Here is a 17,557-nt window from a genome sequence, read left to right on the forward strand (position 1 = left end):
AGGCAGCACTGAACACCTGCTTGCCTTCTGCCCTCGTCCTCATTGATTTCAATCTTGTTTGATACTTTCATCGGTGAGAAATGGAGTTGATCATGAGCTCATGCCCCGTCTCCAGGCTTCTTGGCCTCTAGGCTGCATACTCTGCTCAAAACCTCATCAGATTCCCTTGGAGACAGCAAAGCACGAGATAGCTCAATTGGCCCGAAAACACATCATCAAAGTGTAAATCACAGGTTTCAATAGTAGCAGAATCATATTTGAAAGAAGCAGCAGAACTTGAAAATATCATCTTGAATGCCACAATGAAAATAAAGATTCAAAGGATGCCATTAGATGAAAGGAGTCCATTATGTGTGCTATTTATGTGTGCTAGGTGTTGACACTGATTTTGTTCATTGCATATATTCGATGAATTCCTCTGTTGATAACCATTAGAGACTAGTACACTATTTTATAGTACTTTAGTACTATTGGCAGCATTCTAATTTGTTCTGTGTTTCGTTCAATACATACATTAATTTGTTACTCAGTTTATCTTTTTTTTATACCTTTTTAACCATCTCCATGAAACTTCGGCTAATTGGGACAGCCACTTGATTGGGCTGAAATGTACAGGTCCTGATGCATCCCAATTAACTGGAATGCACTAAATATTACAAGTTACTAAAAGTCTACAGACCAACAGACAATTAAGACAAATATAAAAAACGAGTGTAAGGAAAGCTGAAAGTACAAGGAAAAACACAATATGGTCAACAAACCAGACCCAAATCCAACACCATCAACCTGCTCTGAGCACCACAAGCACAGACTCAAATAAAGAACCCACCTGCCAGTGAGACAGGGGGATAAAAAACACAGCAGGCCCAAAATAACATCTCATCAGGGTTCATCTAACTCCACTTCCAGCAACATTTCTTGATATACATTAGAATACATTAGAATACTGTATATGATTAGAATACAGTCCTATATGCTTCAAAGCCACATACAACAAAAAGAGCAATGTTGTTATGAAAAGAGCTATGTTTCTGTACTCCAAGGCAAATTGTAAAAATAAACAGGGGTTAAGTACTAATCCACTGGGAGAATCTGTCAAACTTTTCAATTCTTAGTGACTTCTCAATCCCTAGTGACTTCACAATCATCAGTGAATTTCAGGCCAGTTGGATAGGGAATGCCATACAAGAACAAACGCTAAATGAACATATTACTGGAGAGCTTGAGATATTTGCATTTTAATGAACTGTAACACCAACGGCACTAATTTTCTCCAGAACAGCTGCTTATTGAACTGGAAATATCTACAGACATTCTTAGTGTAAAAAATAAAATCAATGCCCAAACTCTAATGAAGGGCATCTGCTGACAATTTTCTCATACAAATACCTGAATGTGTGTGAGCACAATGCTGTCTCATCGTAACTGGCCAATGCATTAGCTGCTTGGTTACCAGCCATCATATCTTCAAGCGAAGCTTGCTGGATAACATCAAAGCTGACACCCAAGCTGGATGCTCCCTCCATATCATTGATGTGATGGGACTGCAAGATCGTATTCACAGCCAGATTCTGAATGTCCAGTTCAACAGAAACTATATGAGAGAGAGTGTATTAATTTGAAATCTCCAAGGATAATATCAGAAATTTACAAGACAGAAGGCAGCCATTCAAGTCATTATGTCCATGCTAATGAAAAGAAATACTAAATTCATTTTGAGGCTTAGTCTGAGCTTTGCTGATCATAGCTCAAATTTCAAAGTATATTTATTATCAAAGTATATACAAACTTGAGATCCCTCTCAGGCAGCCACAAAAGAAGAAACCCAAAAGAACCCATTAAAAAAAAAACAACAAATATCCAATGCACAGAGAGTGCGAGAGTGCAAGATAGATAGATGGATAGCTGGTTCCTCGGCTATCACAATTAAACATGATCTATATGCATGTACTGTAGGATCAAGTGAGATAACTCACTAGACTCAAAGTCAGACCAACTGCATGCATTGAGATGACTACCACGTGGAAAGGGAATGCTGCTATCACCAGTGAAGTGGTAGTCACCTCATTTTACTTTGAGGTTGCTGTACAGAACAATAACTAAAATAAACAAATTAGGTTCAAAAATATATTCTGCATTTGCAACTGTACTCCAGGTAGCCCTACTTATTTTTAACAATATTAATTAAACAAATAAAAAACTATTTAGATTTTTTCCTGCAGTTTTCAGTTTTACCGAGGTTGATTTTTTCCTTCATTTGAATTATTGTGAGGGTCTCAGCCTCAGAGGAGAAAGAAGTGAATAATATACAAGAAACCCAAACCCAAATTAATAATATACAAGAAACAGAACTAAGCAGCATAAACTGGATTCAACAGTGGCTGGATGGGAGATGCCAGAGAGTAGTGGTGGATAACTGTTTGTCAGGTTGGAGGCTGGTGACTAGTGGTGTGTCTCAGGGATCTGTACTGGGTCCAATGCTGTTTGTCATATACATTAATGATCTGGTTGATGGGGTGGTAAATTGGATTAGTAAGTATGCAGATGATACTAAGATAGGTGGTGTTGTGGATAATGAAGTAGATTTTTAAAGCTCGCAGAGAGATTTAGGCCAGTTAGAAGAGTGGGCTGAAAGATGGCAGATGGAGTTTAATACTGATAAGTGTGAGGTGCTACATTTTGGTAGGAATAATCCAAATAGGACATATACGGTAAATGGTAGGGCATTGAGGAATGCAGTAGAACAGAGTGATCTAGGAATAATGGAGCATAGTTCCCTGAAGGTGGAATCTCATGTGGATAGGGTGGTGAAGAAAGCTTTTGGTATGCTGGCCTTTATAAATCAGAGCATTGAGTATAGGACTTGGGATGTAATGTTAAAATTGTACAAGGCATTGGTGAGGCCAAATTTGGAGTATGGTGTACAGGTCTGGTCACCGAATTATAGGAAAGATGTCAACAAAATAGAGAGAGTATAGAGGAGATTTACTAGAATGTAACCTGGGTTTCAGCACCTAAGTTACTGAGAAAGGTTGAACAAGTTAGGTTTTTATTCTTTGGAGCGTAGAAAGTTGAGGGGGGACTTGATAGAGGTATTTAAAATTAAGAGGGGGACAGATAGAGTTGATGTGGATAGGCCTTTTCCATAAGTTGAGAGTTAAGGGGCAAAAGTTTAGGGGTAACACGAGGGGGAACTTCTTTACTCAGAGAGTGGTAGCTGTGTGGAACGAGCTTGCAGTAGAAGTGGTACAGGCAGGTTCGATTTTGTCATTAAAAAAAAAAATTGGATAGATATATGGATAGAAAAGGAATGGAGGGTTATGGGCTGAATGCAGGTAGGTGGGACTAGGTGAGAGTAGCGTTTGGCATGGACTAGAAGGGCCGAGATGGCCTGTTTCCATGCTGTAATTGTTATATGGTTATATATAAAAGTAGTTGACATTATCTATGCGAAGCAGTGTGTACTGGAGTTCAGCAGCCCATGTACCTGTAGAGTATCGCCCTGGATTATTGATCTCAACTGTTGATCTCTCATCAAATTCCATCACCAGACGATTATCGTCTGCTTCTTTCCCTCCTAAATCAGGCCGAGATGTTGGGGAAAGCCACAACAGATGGTTGTGTCGACGAAGATGTCTGGAAAAGAAAAGGTCTGATCCAAAAGTGGAGATGTCATCCGGGAGATTTCCAATGGGTATGTGGTAGTATCTGGAATGGAATTGAGCATTGGCAGCATTAGTACTAAATAACATTTGCTTATTTGTTGACAATATACTAAAGTAATCTTCAATTTTTATTCATTAGAAACTTCCCTGATATAATGCCCATTGTTGTTAGGGTCTTTGGTAAAAGGGAAAAATATAATGCACTGGGACCTAGCAGTCACTTTGATTTACGCAAGTGAATAGACTTTACCTTTCTAATGTTCTTTCCAACAAATCACGTTTTCTATGGCTTAGCTACGAGCTGAAAATGTTGCACCTATTAGATATAGCTAGAGAATAACTCTCCACAGTGGTATGTGGCTCATTAAGGAACCTGCTCTTACTTGCTAGCATTGATACTTATTGGTAGATGCAGATGCACAAGACCAGTTTAAAAGATTACATCAAAACTGTCACAAATAGATGGCTGAGAAAAGCCACATCTTTGTGCAGATGTTCACGAAAACCATTCCAGGATTGAAAGGCTTGTCATATGAGGAGCGTTTGATGGCTCTGGGCCTCTACTTAGTGGAATTCAGATGAATGAGGGGTGACCTTATTGAAACCTATCAAATGTAGAAAGGCCTTGATCAACTGTATGTGGAGATGAAGTTTCCTATGGTGGGAGAGCCTAAGACAAGAGGACACAGACTCAGCATGGGGGGTTAGGGGTGTCCTTTACAAGAAGAAGAATTTCTTCAGGCAGAGAGTAGTGAATCTGAGCAATTAGTTGCCACATGTGGCTGCGCAGGCCAAGTATTTGGGTATATTGAAGACAGAGATTGATAGATTCTTCCTTAGTCAGGGCATGAAGGAATACAGGGAGAAGGCAAGAGATGGGGGCTGAGAGGAAAAATAGATTAACCATGATGAAATGTTGGAGCAGACTTGATGGACCAAATTGCTTAACTCTGCTCCTATGTCTTATAATCATGGACCCAAGTTACACCAGAAGTGGAAACCAGCTGTTTTTTTTCTTTTCCAGAAGCAACAATGTGGGAATAATAACTTCACAATATTATTCAATATCTTCAACAAAAGTAAAGGAATCTTTTTGCTGGGGGTTGTGGGAACTTAAAATATTACTCCTATTTAGATGCATATTCAAATACAGATGACCCAGTGGGTAAACAACAGTAGAAACCTTGGTTGATTAGTTTCCGTTCTAAATCCTGGAATATTGCGGCAATTGTAGATCCCATTACTCTGTTCTGCCAAAAGCAGTACAGTGCAGAGATCTGTACTGGCATGACATTTGGATAGAAACTACATTCAGATCTTAAGCCTTTATTAAAACTTAACAGGAACCAATTTAACATACATGCTAAGTTGTCAAGCAACTTTTAGAAGCTGAAAGATTCCTACCTGGCCATTTCAAATGCCTTAGACAAAATGCTATCCAGACTGAGGTAGTGTTTAATCATTCTACGGACACCATGACGCTGCCAATCTAATACTCCATAGCTAATGTCATCAATTACATTAACAGGCACTAATGGGAAATCATCCAGAATTGGCATTCCATTTGTCAGCCTCTTCAGGTCCCACTTTGACTGGACAGCTATGAGAGTTGGACCTCTTCTTTCATCCTGAAAAAGAAGTAATATCAAGTTTCATCTTACTCTTTAAACACTGTTAAAATCTAAATGGATATGGGGTCAGATTCATTGAAATGTAATCAACAGAAATTCACCCCTTCTCAATCAACCAATCACCTCTGGCTCCTTCTTCCACCATCAACTCTGCTCTCAAATGCATCTCTCCCATTTCCCGCACATCTGCCTTCACCCCATCCGCCCGCCACCCCACTCGGGATAGGGTCCCCCTCGTCCTCACCTACCACCACACCAGCCTCCAGGTCCATAACTTCCGCCACTTCCAACGGGATCCCACTACCAAGCACATCTATCCCTCCCCCCTCTTTCTGCTTTCCGCAGGGATCGCTCCCTACGTGATTCCCTTGTCCACTCCCCCCCCCATCCCTTCCCACCGATCTCCCTCCTGGCACTTATCCTTGTAAGCGAAACAAGTGCTACACCTGCCCTTACAGTTCCTCCCTCACCACCATTCACAGACCCAGACAGTCCTTCCAGGTGAGGCGACACTTCACCTGTGAGTCGGCTGGTGTGGTATACTGCGTCCGGTGCTCCCGGTGTGGCCTTTTATATATTGGTGAGACCCAATGCAGACTGGGAGACCGTTTCGCTGAACACCTATGCTCGGTCTGCCAGAGAAAGCAGGATCTCCCAGTGGCCACACATTTTAATTCCACGTCCCATTCCCATTCTGATATGTCTATCCATGGCCTCCTCTACTGTCAAGATGAATCCACACTCAGGTTGGAGGAACAACACCTTATATACCAGCTGGGCAGCCTCCAACCTGATGGCATGAACATTGACTTCTCTAACTTCCGTTAATGCCCCTCCCCTTCTTACCCCATCCGTGACATATTTAGCTTTTTTTTCCTCTCTCTCTCTCTCTCTCTGCCCATCACCCTGCCTGTTCTCCATCTCCCTCTGGTGCTCCCCCCTCCCCCTTTCTTTCTCCCGAGGCCTCCAGTCCCATGATCCTTTCCCTTCTCCAGCTCACTTTCTGTATCATTTTCACCAATCACCTTTCCAGCTCTTAGCTTCATCCCACCCCCTCCAGTCTTCTCCTATCATTTTGCATTTCCCCCTCCCCCACTACTTTCAAATCTCTTGGTACCTCTGCTTTCAGTTAGTCTTAACAAAGGGTCTTGGCCCAAAATGTCGACAGTGCTTCTCCTTATAGATGCTGCCTGGCCTGCTGTGTTCCACCAGCATTTTATGTATGTTGTTTGAATTTCCAGCATCTGTAGATTTCCTCGTGTTACCTCTGGCTCCTGTCACACTGTTCCCACTCTCTTCATAGTACTGGCCATCTTCTCTCTCTGCACTCAATCCTGATGCAGGGTTTCAACCAAGACCTCCCTACTCCACCAGCTACTAGTCAACCAAATGAATTCTTCCAGCAGACTGCTTGTTATAACAGAACAAGGAAAATATATAATTGTATCTCATCCCTATTCATAGGAATTGGCAAAAAGTATGGAGAGCCAACAGCACCATAAAGGTAATAATTTTTTTGCATACAACATGACCTGAGGGCATTCCACATCTCCTGGTGGTGTTAAATCACAACTGATTGACTAAAGTATTAAAAGCCAAATAATTTGGACTTGCCAATTTTTATAATCATAACAATAATGAAATGAACATGATGACAGATATATCACTGAACAATGACCACAAGGCAAAGCAGATCCAGTCAAGAATGAGTGCAAAAGCAGCAGGCTAGAAATCTGCAAGGTGGATAAAAGTTAGCCCTGATTTTAATCACGATAACAGCCAGTGAGAAAAACTGTCGCACTAACAAACCCCAAGAGTGCAATTACAAAGGAATTAATGGGTGTATAACAGAAGATGATAACATTAAAACCTGTCCTCAAAAAGCTCTTTTTCTAAGTAGCAAATCAACTAGTAAGACACGAATTATGATGTATGAAATTGCTAGAATATTTCAATAGCAGTTTGATGTATTAATTCACAATATTTTACTTTCCTCATTCAAAGCCTGAATTTCAATGGGTGCATAACAAACTAGTTTCACTAGTTTAAACCTTAAAACTTTACCATTTAAAAAAATAGAACACTAAATGAAAAGATAATTGAAAATAGTTTCTATGAAACTGAATGAGCATTTAAACAAGGTGATTCCATATATTCCTTCCAAATTCTAGTATTACACACTTATTGTGTATAATTACTCTGGTTTAAATTTCAAAAATCAACTTGTATTCAGACACTCAAGAATTATTAAATGGTACTCCGCTAAAAATGACACTAACAAAAGCCTGGACATAGATTTTTGTAGCATATTTTGCAAGCCACACATCACTCCTTCAGTACCACAGTTCGTCTGCAGACGCAGAAGCTATTACCTTGTAGCTCAGGAGAAGCCGCTGAATTGCTCTGTAGATTTGCTTTGAATCCTTTTCTGCTCGAACTTCAAATGTGTGTTTATCAGGTGGCAGCAGTTCTTCATCCAATTTCTCCAGCATAGCAGTCCTCTCAGCAGCATAAAGATTGTTCAAATTTGGCATTTGATTACTACGTACCTAAAATGGAATCAGAATCAGATTTATTATCACCGGCATGTGTTGTGAAACTTGTTAACATAGCAGCAGCAGTTCAATGCAATACATAGTACAGAAGAGGGAAAAATAATAAGAAGTAAATTTACTTACACATGTAAATTTACCAGACGGTACTTCAAGATTTGTATCAATACATCCAATTAAAAACCAAAACCTTATTAATTCAGCTATTAACAGGTACTATCAATAAAGGTTTTGTAAAATTGACACATGCTGGATAACTGTTTCAGAATTTGCATCATGGAATTTTTGTTATGTCAATGGCCATTGTTAAATAGATGTTCCCATCTCTTTAATGAAAATGAGACGATATGACATCTTTGTTGCCATATGATGTAGCACCACCTTTGATTAACAAGCAGATCAGATAGAAAGCAAGCATAACAGACAAAAAAAAAACATTATTGAGAACCAGGAAACATGAGATTATCCGGATGCACCACAGCTTAGCATGGCAACTACTCTGTCCGTAACTGCAAGAAACCGCAGAGTTGTGGACACAGCTCAGCACATCACGGAAATGAACCTCCTCTCCACTGACTGTCTGTACTTTTTGCTGCATCGGTAAGGCAGCCAGCATAATCAAGAACCTCACCCATCCTAGACGTTCCATTTTCCCTTTTATCAGACAGAAGATAGAAAGGTCTGAAATCAAATATCACCGAGCTCAAGGACAGCTTTGATCCACTCTGACAAAACTAGTGAACTGTCTCCTAGTATGATAAGAAGGACAGATGATCTCAAAATTTACCTTGTCATGGCCTTGTACCAAACTGTCTACATGCACTGCAGTGTTCCTGTATTGTAACACTTTATTCTGCATTCTTATTGTTTTCTTTTGTGGAACCTCAATGCACTGTTGTAATGAATTAATCTGTAGGGATGGGGTACAAAACAAGTATCCCACTGTACGCAAGTGCAAGTGACAATAAACTAATTTACCAATTAAACAAGATCAGAATCAGAACTATTATTACTACTGACAAACTGTATGTCATGAAAGGTGTTGTTTCGTGGTGCAAAGATATAGAAAAAACTATCAAGTTACAAAATAAGTGAAGTGTTAAAAATAAAGGAATAATGAAGTACTGTTCATGGACTTCAACTCAGAGGGGAAGAAATTGTTCTTGAATCATTGAGTTTGGGTCTTTAAGCTCCTGTATCTCCTCCCTAACGGCATTAACAAGAAGAAGGCACGTCTCTGATGATGAGTCTTCATGATGCATGCTACTTTCTTGATGCACCACCTCTTGAAGATGTCCTTGTTGGTGGGGAGAGTTGTGCCTGTGATGGAGGCTGCCTAAGTCTACAACACTTTGCAGCCTTATGTAATCCTGTGCATTGAACCTCTATCCCAGGCTGTGATGTGTTCCATCATAATCTCTAGAATTTACAAGAATCTTTGTATAATCATGTAACCATATAACAATTACAGGTTGTAAACAGGCCATCTCGGCCCTTCTAGTCCATGCCGACGCTTACACTCACCTAGTCCCACTGGCCTGCACTCAGCCCATAACCCTCCATTCCTTTCCCATCCATATACCTATCTAATTTTACTTTAAATGACAATACCAAACCTGTCTCAACCACTTCTACTGGAAGCTCATTCCACACAGCTACGACTCTCTGAGTAAAGAAACTCCCCCTTGTGTTACCTTTAAACTTTTGCCCCCTAATTCTCAAATCATGTCCCCTTGTTTGAATCTCCCCTACTCTCAATGGAAAAAGCCTATCCACGTCAACTCGATCTATCCCCCTCATTATTTTAAATACCTCTATCAAGTCTTCCCTCAACCTTCTACGCTCCGAAGAATAAAAACCTAACTTGTTCAACCTTTCTCAGTAACTTAGGTGCTGAAACCCAGGTAACATTCTAGTAAATCTCCTCTGTACTCTCTCTATTTTGTTGACATCTTTCCTATAAATTTGGTGACCAGAACTGTACACAATACTCCAAATTTGGCCTTACCAATGCCTTGTACAATTTTAACATTACATCCCAACTCCTATACTCAATGCTCTGATTTATAAAGGCCAGCATACCAAAAGCTTTCTTCACCAACCTGTCCACATGAGAATCCACCTTCAGGAAACTATGCACCATTATTCCTAGATCACTTTGTTCTACTGCATTCTTCAATGCCCTACCATTTACCATATATGTCCTATTTGGATTATTCCTACCAAAATGTAACACCTCACATTTATCAGCATTAAACTCCATCTGCCATTGTTCAGCCCATTCTTCTAACTGGCCTAAATCTCTCTGCAAGCTTTGAAAACCTACTTCATTATCCACAACGCCTCCGACCTTAGTATCATCTGCATACTTATTAATCCAATTTACCACCCCATCATTCAGATCATTAATGTATATGACAAACAACACTGGACCCAATACAGATCCCTGAGGCACACCACTAGTCACTGGCCTCCAACCTGACAAACAGTTATCCACCACTACTCTCTGGCATCTCCCATCTAGCCACTGTTGAATCCATTTTACTACTTCAATATTAATACCCAACGATTGAACCTTCCTAACTAACCTTCCGTGCAGAACCTTGTCAAAGGCCTTAGTGAAGTCCATATAGACAACATCCACTGCTTTACCCTTGTCAACTTTCCTAGTAACCTCTTCAAAAAATTCAATAAGATTTGTCATACATGACCTTCCACGCACAAATCCATGCTGACTATTCCTAATCAGACCCTGTCTATCCAGATAATTATATATACCATCTCGAAGAATACTTTCCATTAATTTACCCACCACGAACGTCAAACTGACAGGCCTATAATTGCTAGGTTTACTCTTAGAACCCTTTTTAAACAATGGAAACAGATGAGCAATACACCAATCCTCCGGCACCATCCCCGGTTCTAATGACATTTGAAATTTTTCTGTCAGAGCCCCTGCTATTTCTACACCAATTTCCCTCAAGGTCCTAGGGAATATCCTGTCAGGACCCGGAGATTTATCCACTTTTATATTCCTTAAAAATGCCAGTACTTTCTCCTCATTAATTTTCATAGTTTCCATAACTTCCCTAATTGTTTCCCTTACCTTACACAATTCAATATCCTTCTCCTTAGTGAATACCGAAGAAAAGAAATTGTTCAAAATCTTCCCCATCTCTTCCGGCTCCACACATAGCTGTCCACTCTTATTCTCTAAGGGGCCAATTTTATCCCTCACTATCCTTTTGCTATTAATATAACTGTAGAAACCCTTCGGATTTATTTTCACCTTACTTGCCAAAGCAACCTTGTATCTTCTTTTAGCTTTTCTAATTTCTTTCTTAATATTCTTTTTACATTCTTTATATTTCTCAAGCACCTCATTTACTCCATGCTGCCTATATCTATTGTAGATCTCCCCTTTTTTTCTGAAGCAAGTTTCCAATATCCCTTGAAAACCATGGCACTCCCAAACTTTTAACCTTTCCTTTCAACCTAACAGGAACATAAAGATTCTGTACCCTCAAAATTTCACCTTTAAATGACCTCCATTTCTCTATTACATCCTTCTCATAAAACAAATTGTCCCAATCCACTCCTTCTAAATCCTTTTGCATCTCCTCAAAGTTAGCCTTTCTCCAATCAAAAATCTTAACACTGGGTCCAGTCCTATCCTTCTCCATAATTATATTGAAACTAATGGCATTGTGATCATTGGACCCAAAGTGCTCCCCAACACATACCTCCGTCACCTGACCTATCTAATTCCCTAATTGGAGATCCAACACTGCCCCTTCTCTAGTCGGTATCTCTATGTATTGCTGCAAAAAACTATCCTGGACACATTTTACAAACTCCAAACCATCCAGTCCTTTTACAGAATGGGCTTCCCAGTCTATGCGTGGAAAATTAAAATCTCCCACAATCACAACCTTGTGCTTACTACAAATATCTGCTATCTCCTTACAAATTTGCTCCTCCAATTCTCGCTCCCCATTAGATGGTCTATAATATACCCCTATAAGTGTTGCTACACCTTTCCCACTCCTCAATTCCACCCAAATAGCCCCCCTAGATGAGCCCTCTAATCTATCCTGCCAAAGCACCGCTGTAATATTTTCTCGGACAAGCAATGCAACACCTCCCCCTCTTGCCCCTCCGTTTCTATCACACCTGAAGCAACAAAATCCAGGAATATTTAGTTGCCAATCACACCCCTCCTGTAACCATGTTTCACTAATAGCTACAACATATTTCCAGGTAGCAATCCATGCTCTAAGCTCATCCACCTTTCTTACAATACTCCTAGCATTAAAATAGATGCATTTAAGAAACTCTCCACTTCTTCCTCTCTATTTATCCCTAACAATGTGATCAACTTTATTATCTTTTTCTTCCTTCTCCCCTACATCTTCCGTCTGAGCGCTCCCCTTCTCTATCACCTGCCTATCCTCCCTCACACACTTTCTCTATTTGTGAACTAACCTCAACTACAGCAAATCTCTTAAACTCCTAACAAAGTACTGCCACTGGTATGCCTTCCTTGCAATTACATCAAAATGTTGGACCCATGATAGATACTCAAAGATGTTGATGTCCAGGGAGTTGAACCTGCTCACCCTGTTATCCTCACACAAATACAACATTTTTCAAAAAATGCATGAAAAATAAAATAACCCCTACAGCAACTTCTGTTAGAATACCTTTCACCCACGACTATCGGGGAGAACTTTGCCTGTCATTAATTAACACATTTGAAAATATTGTATAGTGGATATCAATGAAGAGCTTTATGGCCAAAATATATTAGTGCACCTGCACCTCCAACTCAAAGATACAAGAGATTTTGCAGATGGCAAAGTAATAAGTGGCGATTAAGATCCGGCTATTCTCCTCTTAGCAAGATGGCTTCACTCCTGCATTTTCATAAAAATATTTTTCTGATTTCTCATGTGCTCTATTTTGGTGTATTTTTCTGATTTCTCATGTGCTCTGTCAAAGCTCATCATGCCTTCAATGGTCACACAACACATGCACTTGGGTGAAACTGGTCTTTTCCTTTCCCTTTTCCAAATGTGCAAAGGCCAATTGAGATCAACCGCCCTTATAATGAACTGATGCACGTTATTTTAGTTATATATTTTTTTGAAAAAAGTACATTAGTTATTTTACAAGGCACATATTACCTCTCAAAGTACACAATATAGCCAAATTCTTAATGAAACTGAACTCCTTGAAATTACTCACAGTGTCAAGAACAAATACAGAAGCTTTCCTTTGAGAAGGTATGAATAGTCCAAAGAGAGCCTTATTCCCCTGAGCGTTGTGATAGAAATAAATGTGTCGAACACTACCTGCAAAAACAGGGAATGAGTTACTGCACAGACAGTTACTAGTGGATTTAACCAACTCACAATAAATGAAGAACAATTCCAAAATTACTTTATCAATGGGTAGAAAGGGTTTGTTGTCTGGGCATCTGTATAATTGTGGCTCTTCTACAGAAATTATTCAATTTGCAAATTACATTGTGGTTGATTGTACTTGGGTAAAGGGGATGATAATGGAGCAAGAACTAAAAGATGGGCACACATTAAAATTGAGGTATTATCTGAAATTGCCAAACTCCAAAGATGAGACAATGTTCCTTAAATTTACACTGACTTTCTTTAGAACTTATTTGCAGCAGAAAATGAAGAAGTCACAATAGAGCTGTTAATAAGTGATGGGAAATTCAGGGTCACATGTGTAGACTGAATAGGGAAATTTTACAAAGCGGTTAACTCATTTGCATTTAATCTTCATAGTGCAAAGGAAATTTACATTGAGGGCAGCAAGCTGAAGGTATTACAAGTAAAATGCTGTAAAGAATATCTGGGCATTGAGAGAGTAGGAAACTGTGACAGAACGGGCATTTGTTGCAGGGTATTGTTTTTTCACAATACCTCGAAGCAGGTGTGTTTGATATGGTATTGTGCTAGGTGCCAAGACTACCTGATGAATAATGAAAATGGTAAAAAAAATAACCTATCATAGAAACATAGAAAACCTACAGCGCAATACAGGTCCTTCGCCCCACAAAGCTGTGCCGAACACGTCCCTACCTTAGAAATTACTAGGCTTACCTATAGCCCTCTATTTTTCTAAGCTCCATGTACCTATCCAAAAGTCTCTTATTAAAAGACCCTATCGTATCCGCCTTCACCACCGTTGCTGGCAGGCAATTCCACGCACTCACCACTCTGAGTAAAAAAAAACTTAGCCCTGACATCTCCTCTGTACCTACTCCCCAGCACCTTAAACCTGTGTCCTCTTGTGGCAACCATTTCAGCCCTGTGAATAAAGCCTGACAATCCACACGATCAATGCTTCTCATCATCTTATACACCTCTAACAGATCACCCCTCATCCTCCGCCACTCCAAGGAGAAAAGGCCAAGTTCACTCAACCTGTTTTCATAAGGCACGTTCCCCAATCCAGGCAACATCCTTATAAATCTCCTCTCCACCCTTTCTAAGGTTTCCACATCTTTCCTGTAGTGAAGCAACCAGAACTGAGATCATGGGTCTGTGATAAAGAGAAGAATATTCTGGAAGCAGGACATGTATGAGATCCTGTATCATAAAGGCGCCTTGGTTAAAGAGATATGGGAAACATAAGCGAGGAAAATAGCTTCATCAAAACAGATGCAGTCAAAATTGAGAAAGTGAGAAAACAAATCCTTATAGGATATAGGATAATCAAGGTAGCTGTGAGAATCAGTGTTCATATTTCATGCTCATTGCAATGCAAAATGCTCTACTGCTCTTGCTGGTGAATCACATAACTCACCAACCAAATAGCAATAAAGTTCTACAAAGCCATTGGATACTTCTGACAAAGCATTCAGTTAATAGAAACAAATCAGAGCTCCTCAATTGAAATGGAGAGCCCATTTCCTGCTATTTAAATACCTTTTAAAGCACAGAAATTTAATTTTGAATTTCCCCTACTATCACACAATGGAACATTAAAGATCTACTGTTATTTGTCATTGCATTACTACCTCAAGTATATAACTGAAGAGTAGACATCTTCAAAAGCTGCATTTGGGTAATGCATTAGCTAACCTCTTAATAGATCCAGCAATTTTTACAAAACTAATTTAGTCAGTACAGTTCTGAAATCACTTTGGATATGGAAATCAATTCATCATGTCCTATTAAATTTAAATTTCCCCATGGTGTTATCCAAATTAAATCTGCTGCAAGAGCAATATATGGGTCATTCCATTAGTTCCACATAGAAGCACATGTCGAAAGCCTGAAAGAAGGCTGAGACCAGTTTTGAGATTGGTAAGAGTTGGCAGAGCAAGGTTAAAGGAAAAGATCAGATCTGGAGAAGGTATTTATCCTGGACAATTGAATAAAAGCTGACTCATGAAAAAGATCAGAGACAAGGTTTAGGATCCTTCTCAAAGCGGCAAGGAAGATTGAAGTGTCAAGTGAATGCAGTGGGGGTTAGCGATGGCTCCCAACAGAGATGGCCAGCAGTCAGATCAGCAACGTTAGGACCTGGGTCGGTGTCACTCTTTACAGAAGGACTGAGCTCATGCAGCTGCTCTCCTTGTATACAGACAAAAATATGTTCCTGATATTCTGAGATTCATGTGATTATTGTACTGTATTTTATATTGTTTTCCTTCAGTTTTTTGGTACTTTCTTTCTTGTGGTCAATTGGCGGGAGGGTGATGTGTTAATTCTTGTGCGTGGGGGATTTGGGGGTTTGATCCTATTCTTTTCTGCGAGAGAGAGGATTGGGAACTATTATTGACGCTATTTTTTTTGCTGCGGAGGAGGGGGAGATTTTGGAGTCTGCAAGTTTTACTACTTTTTGTGCTGGGGGAATGGAGTTGATATCTTTTCTTTCATCATCAGCCATTGTCCTTCTGTTTTTAATACCTATCCGGAGTAGACAAATATCAGAGTTGTATTGTACCTGCATATGTTGACAATAAAATAAACCTATGAACCTCTTTTTTTTTGAATGACTGACTACTCTTAAATTTTTATCTATTAATTTAAAAATTTTATTCTAATCAAATTTCATATTTCTTTCTAATTATTATTACTCAAATATTAAAAATGAATTATATTATAAACAAACTACTTGTATTGGAAGAACAAATGCAACTCTTTTAATTTTTTATTGAGTGATACAGCTTGGAGTAGCTCCTCCAGTCTTTTGCGCCACACCACACAGCAATACCCCAGTTTAATCTCGGGACAATTTACAATGACCAATTAACCTACCTACCAGTACGTCTTTGAACTGTAGGAAACTGGAGAACCTGAAGGAAACCCACAAATAAATTTCTTAGAGGCAGTGGCAGAAATTGAACCTGGGTCAGCTGTACTGTAAAGCATTGTGCTAATCACTACGCTACTGTGCTACCCTTCCTAGTTATCAAAAATTAACCTAGTCACATGACTTAACACATCTGTGTCCCACAAAGAACAAACACGTATTAAAAAGTTTATCCTGTTTTCAAATCTGAAATGAATAATTAAAGCAATCATTTTTAAGATAGTAACATACTCCAGAAGACTTAAAAGAAATAATTTTCCAAAATGTGGTGGTAAAATTGGAAATATTTGAGAAAAATAAATTAGGAAAATGTCTATTCCAAGTGCCTCAATTTAAAGCTGGAAATTGCTTTCAATTTTGCCTTCTGAACAATGGTTACTTTAAAGGTCAAAATAAATCAGTACCGATGAAGAAACGGCGATTTTATTCACATTTACCAGTTCAGGAAATACAGGCTATCATCAAACATCATAATTTCATATGTTTCCAACTGTCTGCATGTGTGATAGTGCTGCAGTGAATGTGTAACACTGATTACGGTAAATGTGCTGGAGTTACTGTGCATGAGCTGCTCAGTATCCCTTTCATTTCCTTTGTAGTGAGTGAAAAATAAAAATGGTGAAAAAGGATCTACTGTTTTCCCAGCATATATGACGAATAAACTCTTCTCAAGCTTCCAGCCAGGTACAGGTATCAATTATAATCGATGTTTCGATGACAAACTGCCATCTTCATCAGGGATGGTGCATGGGAATGCATAGTTTGGTGGTATTTATACCCCCGTAGCCCATCCTCCTGATAGGCTAGTCCTCATCCAATCAAGTTTCCACTATACATTATCAGGACTACATTGGTGGAGAAGATCAAGCAATCCGAAAACTACCACCAGATACCACGAAGGAGGTAACGATAGAGGTCTGCATGGCCTGAAAAGAGCTGTTTTACCGATACTTAACATTTCAAGATGACAGCAACTGGCCCCCCAAGCACTACGGCAAAACCAAGTCAGTATGATTTTACCAGCAGACGAAGGAGATGCTATAGTCCTGAAGTCCTTGGAGGAATGCCACAGGAAAGTCCAAGAGATTCTGGACGATCCCGCCTACAGAGTTCTACAGCAGGATCCCACGGATTTGATTGTGAGGCTGACCTCTGATTTATTGAAGAAATCCAGCCTTCAGCAGACATATGCAAGACACTTCTGCTTCAGGCACCGGTACCACCTAGTCTTTATTGGCTCCCTAAGATACACAAGGAGGCTTGCCCCCTTGAGGTATATCGTCAGTGGGATAGATTCTCCGACCTACTACTTCTCTAGGCATTAAACGACTATGCTGTCTCCCTTTGTTGGGGGCTGTGAACA

At 39.6% G+C, this 17,557-nt stretch overlaps 1 protein-coding gene across 1 annotated transcript in view; it reads right to left on the minus strand.

Annotated features, from left to right (window-relative positions):
* pole (polymerase (DNA directed), epsilon) overlaps window positions 1-17,557 on the minus strand; it is a 146,518-nt gene that overhangs the window by 37,265 nt on the left and 91,696 nt on the right. Inside the window, exons 35-39 of the mRNA XM_059988023.1 lie at window positions 13,096-13,202; window positions 7,669-7,845; window positions 5,070-5,293; window positions 3,488-3,708; window positions 1,390-1,594 (exon numbers count right to left, since the gene is read on the minus strand). Coding sequence (XP_059844006.1) covers window positions 1,390-1,594; window positions 3,488-3,708; window positions 5,070-5,293; window positions 7,669-7,845; window positions 13,096-13,202 — 934 coding nt within the window. The remainder of the gene's footprint in view (window positions 1-1,389; window positions 1,595-3,487; window positions 3,709-5,069; window positions 5,294-7,668; window positions 7,846-13,095; window positions 13,203-17,557) is intronic.

The sequence above is a fragment of the Hypanus sabinus genome, chromosome 13, assembly GCF_030144855.1.
Source record: "Hypanus sabinus isolate sHypSab1 chromosome 13, sHypSab1.hap1, whole genome shotgun sequence".
NCBI lineage: Eukaryota > Metazoa > Chordata > Chondrichthyes > Myliobatiformes > Dasyatidae > Hypanus > Hypanus sabinus.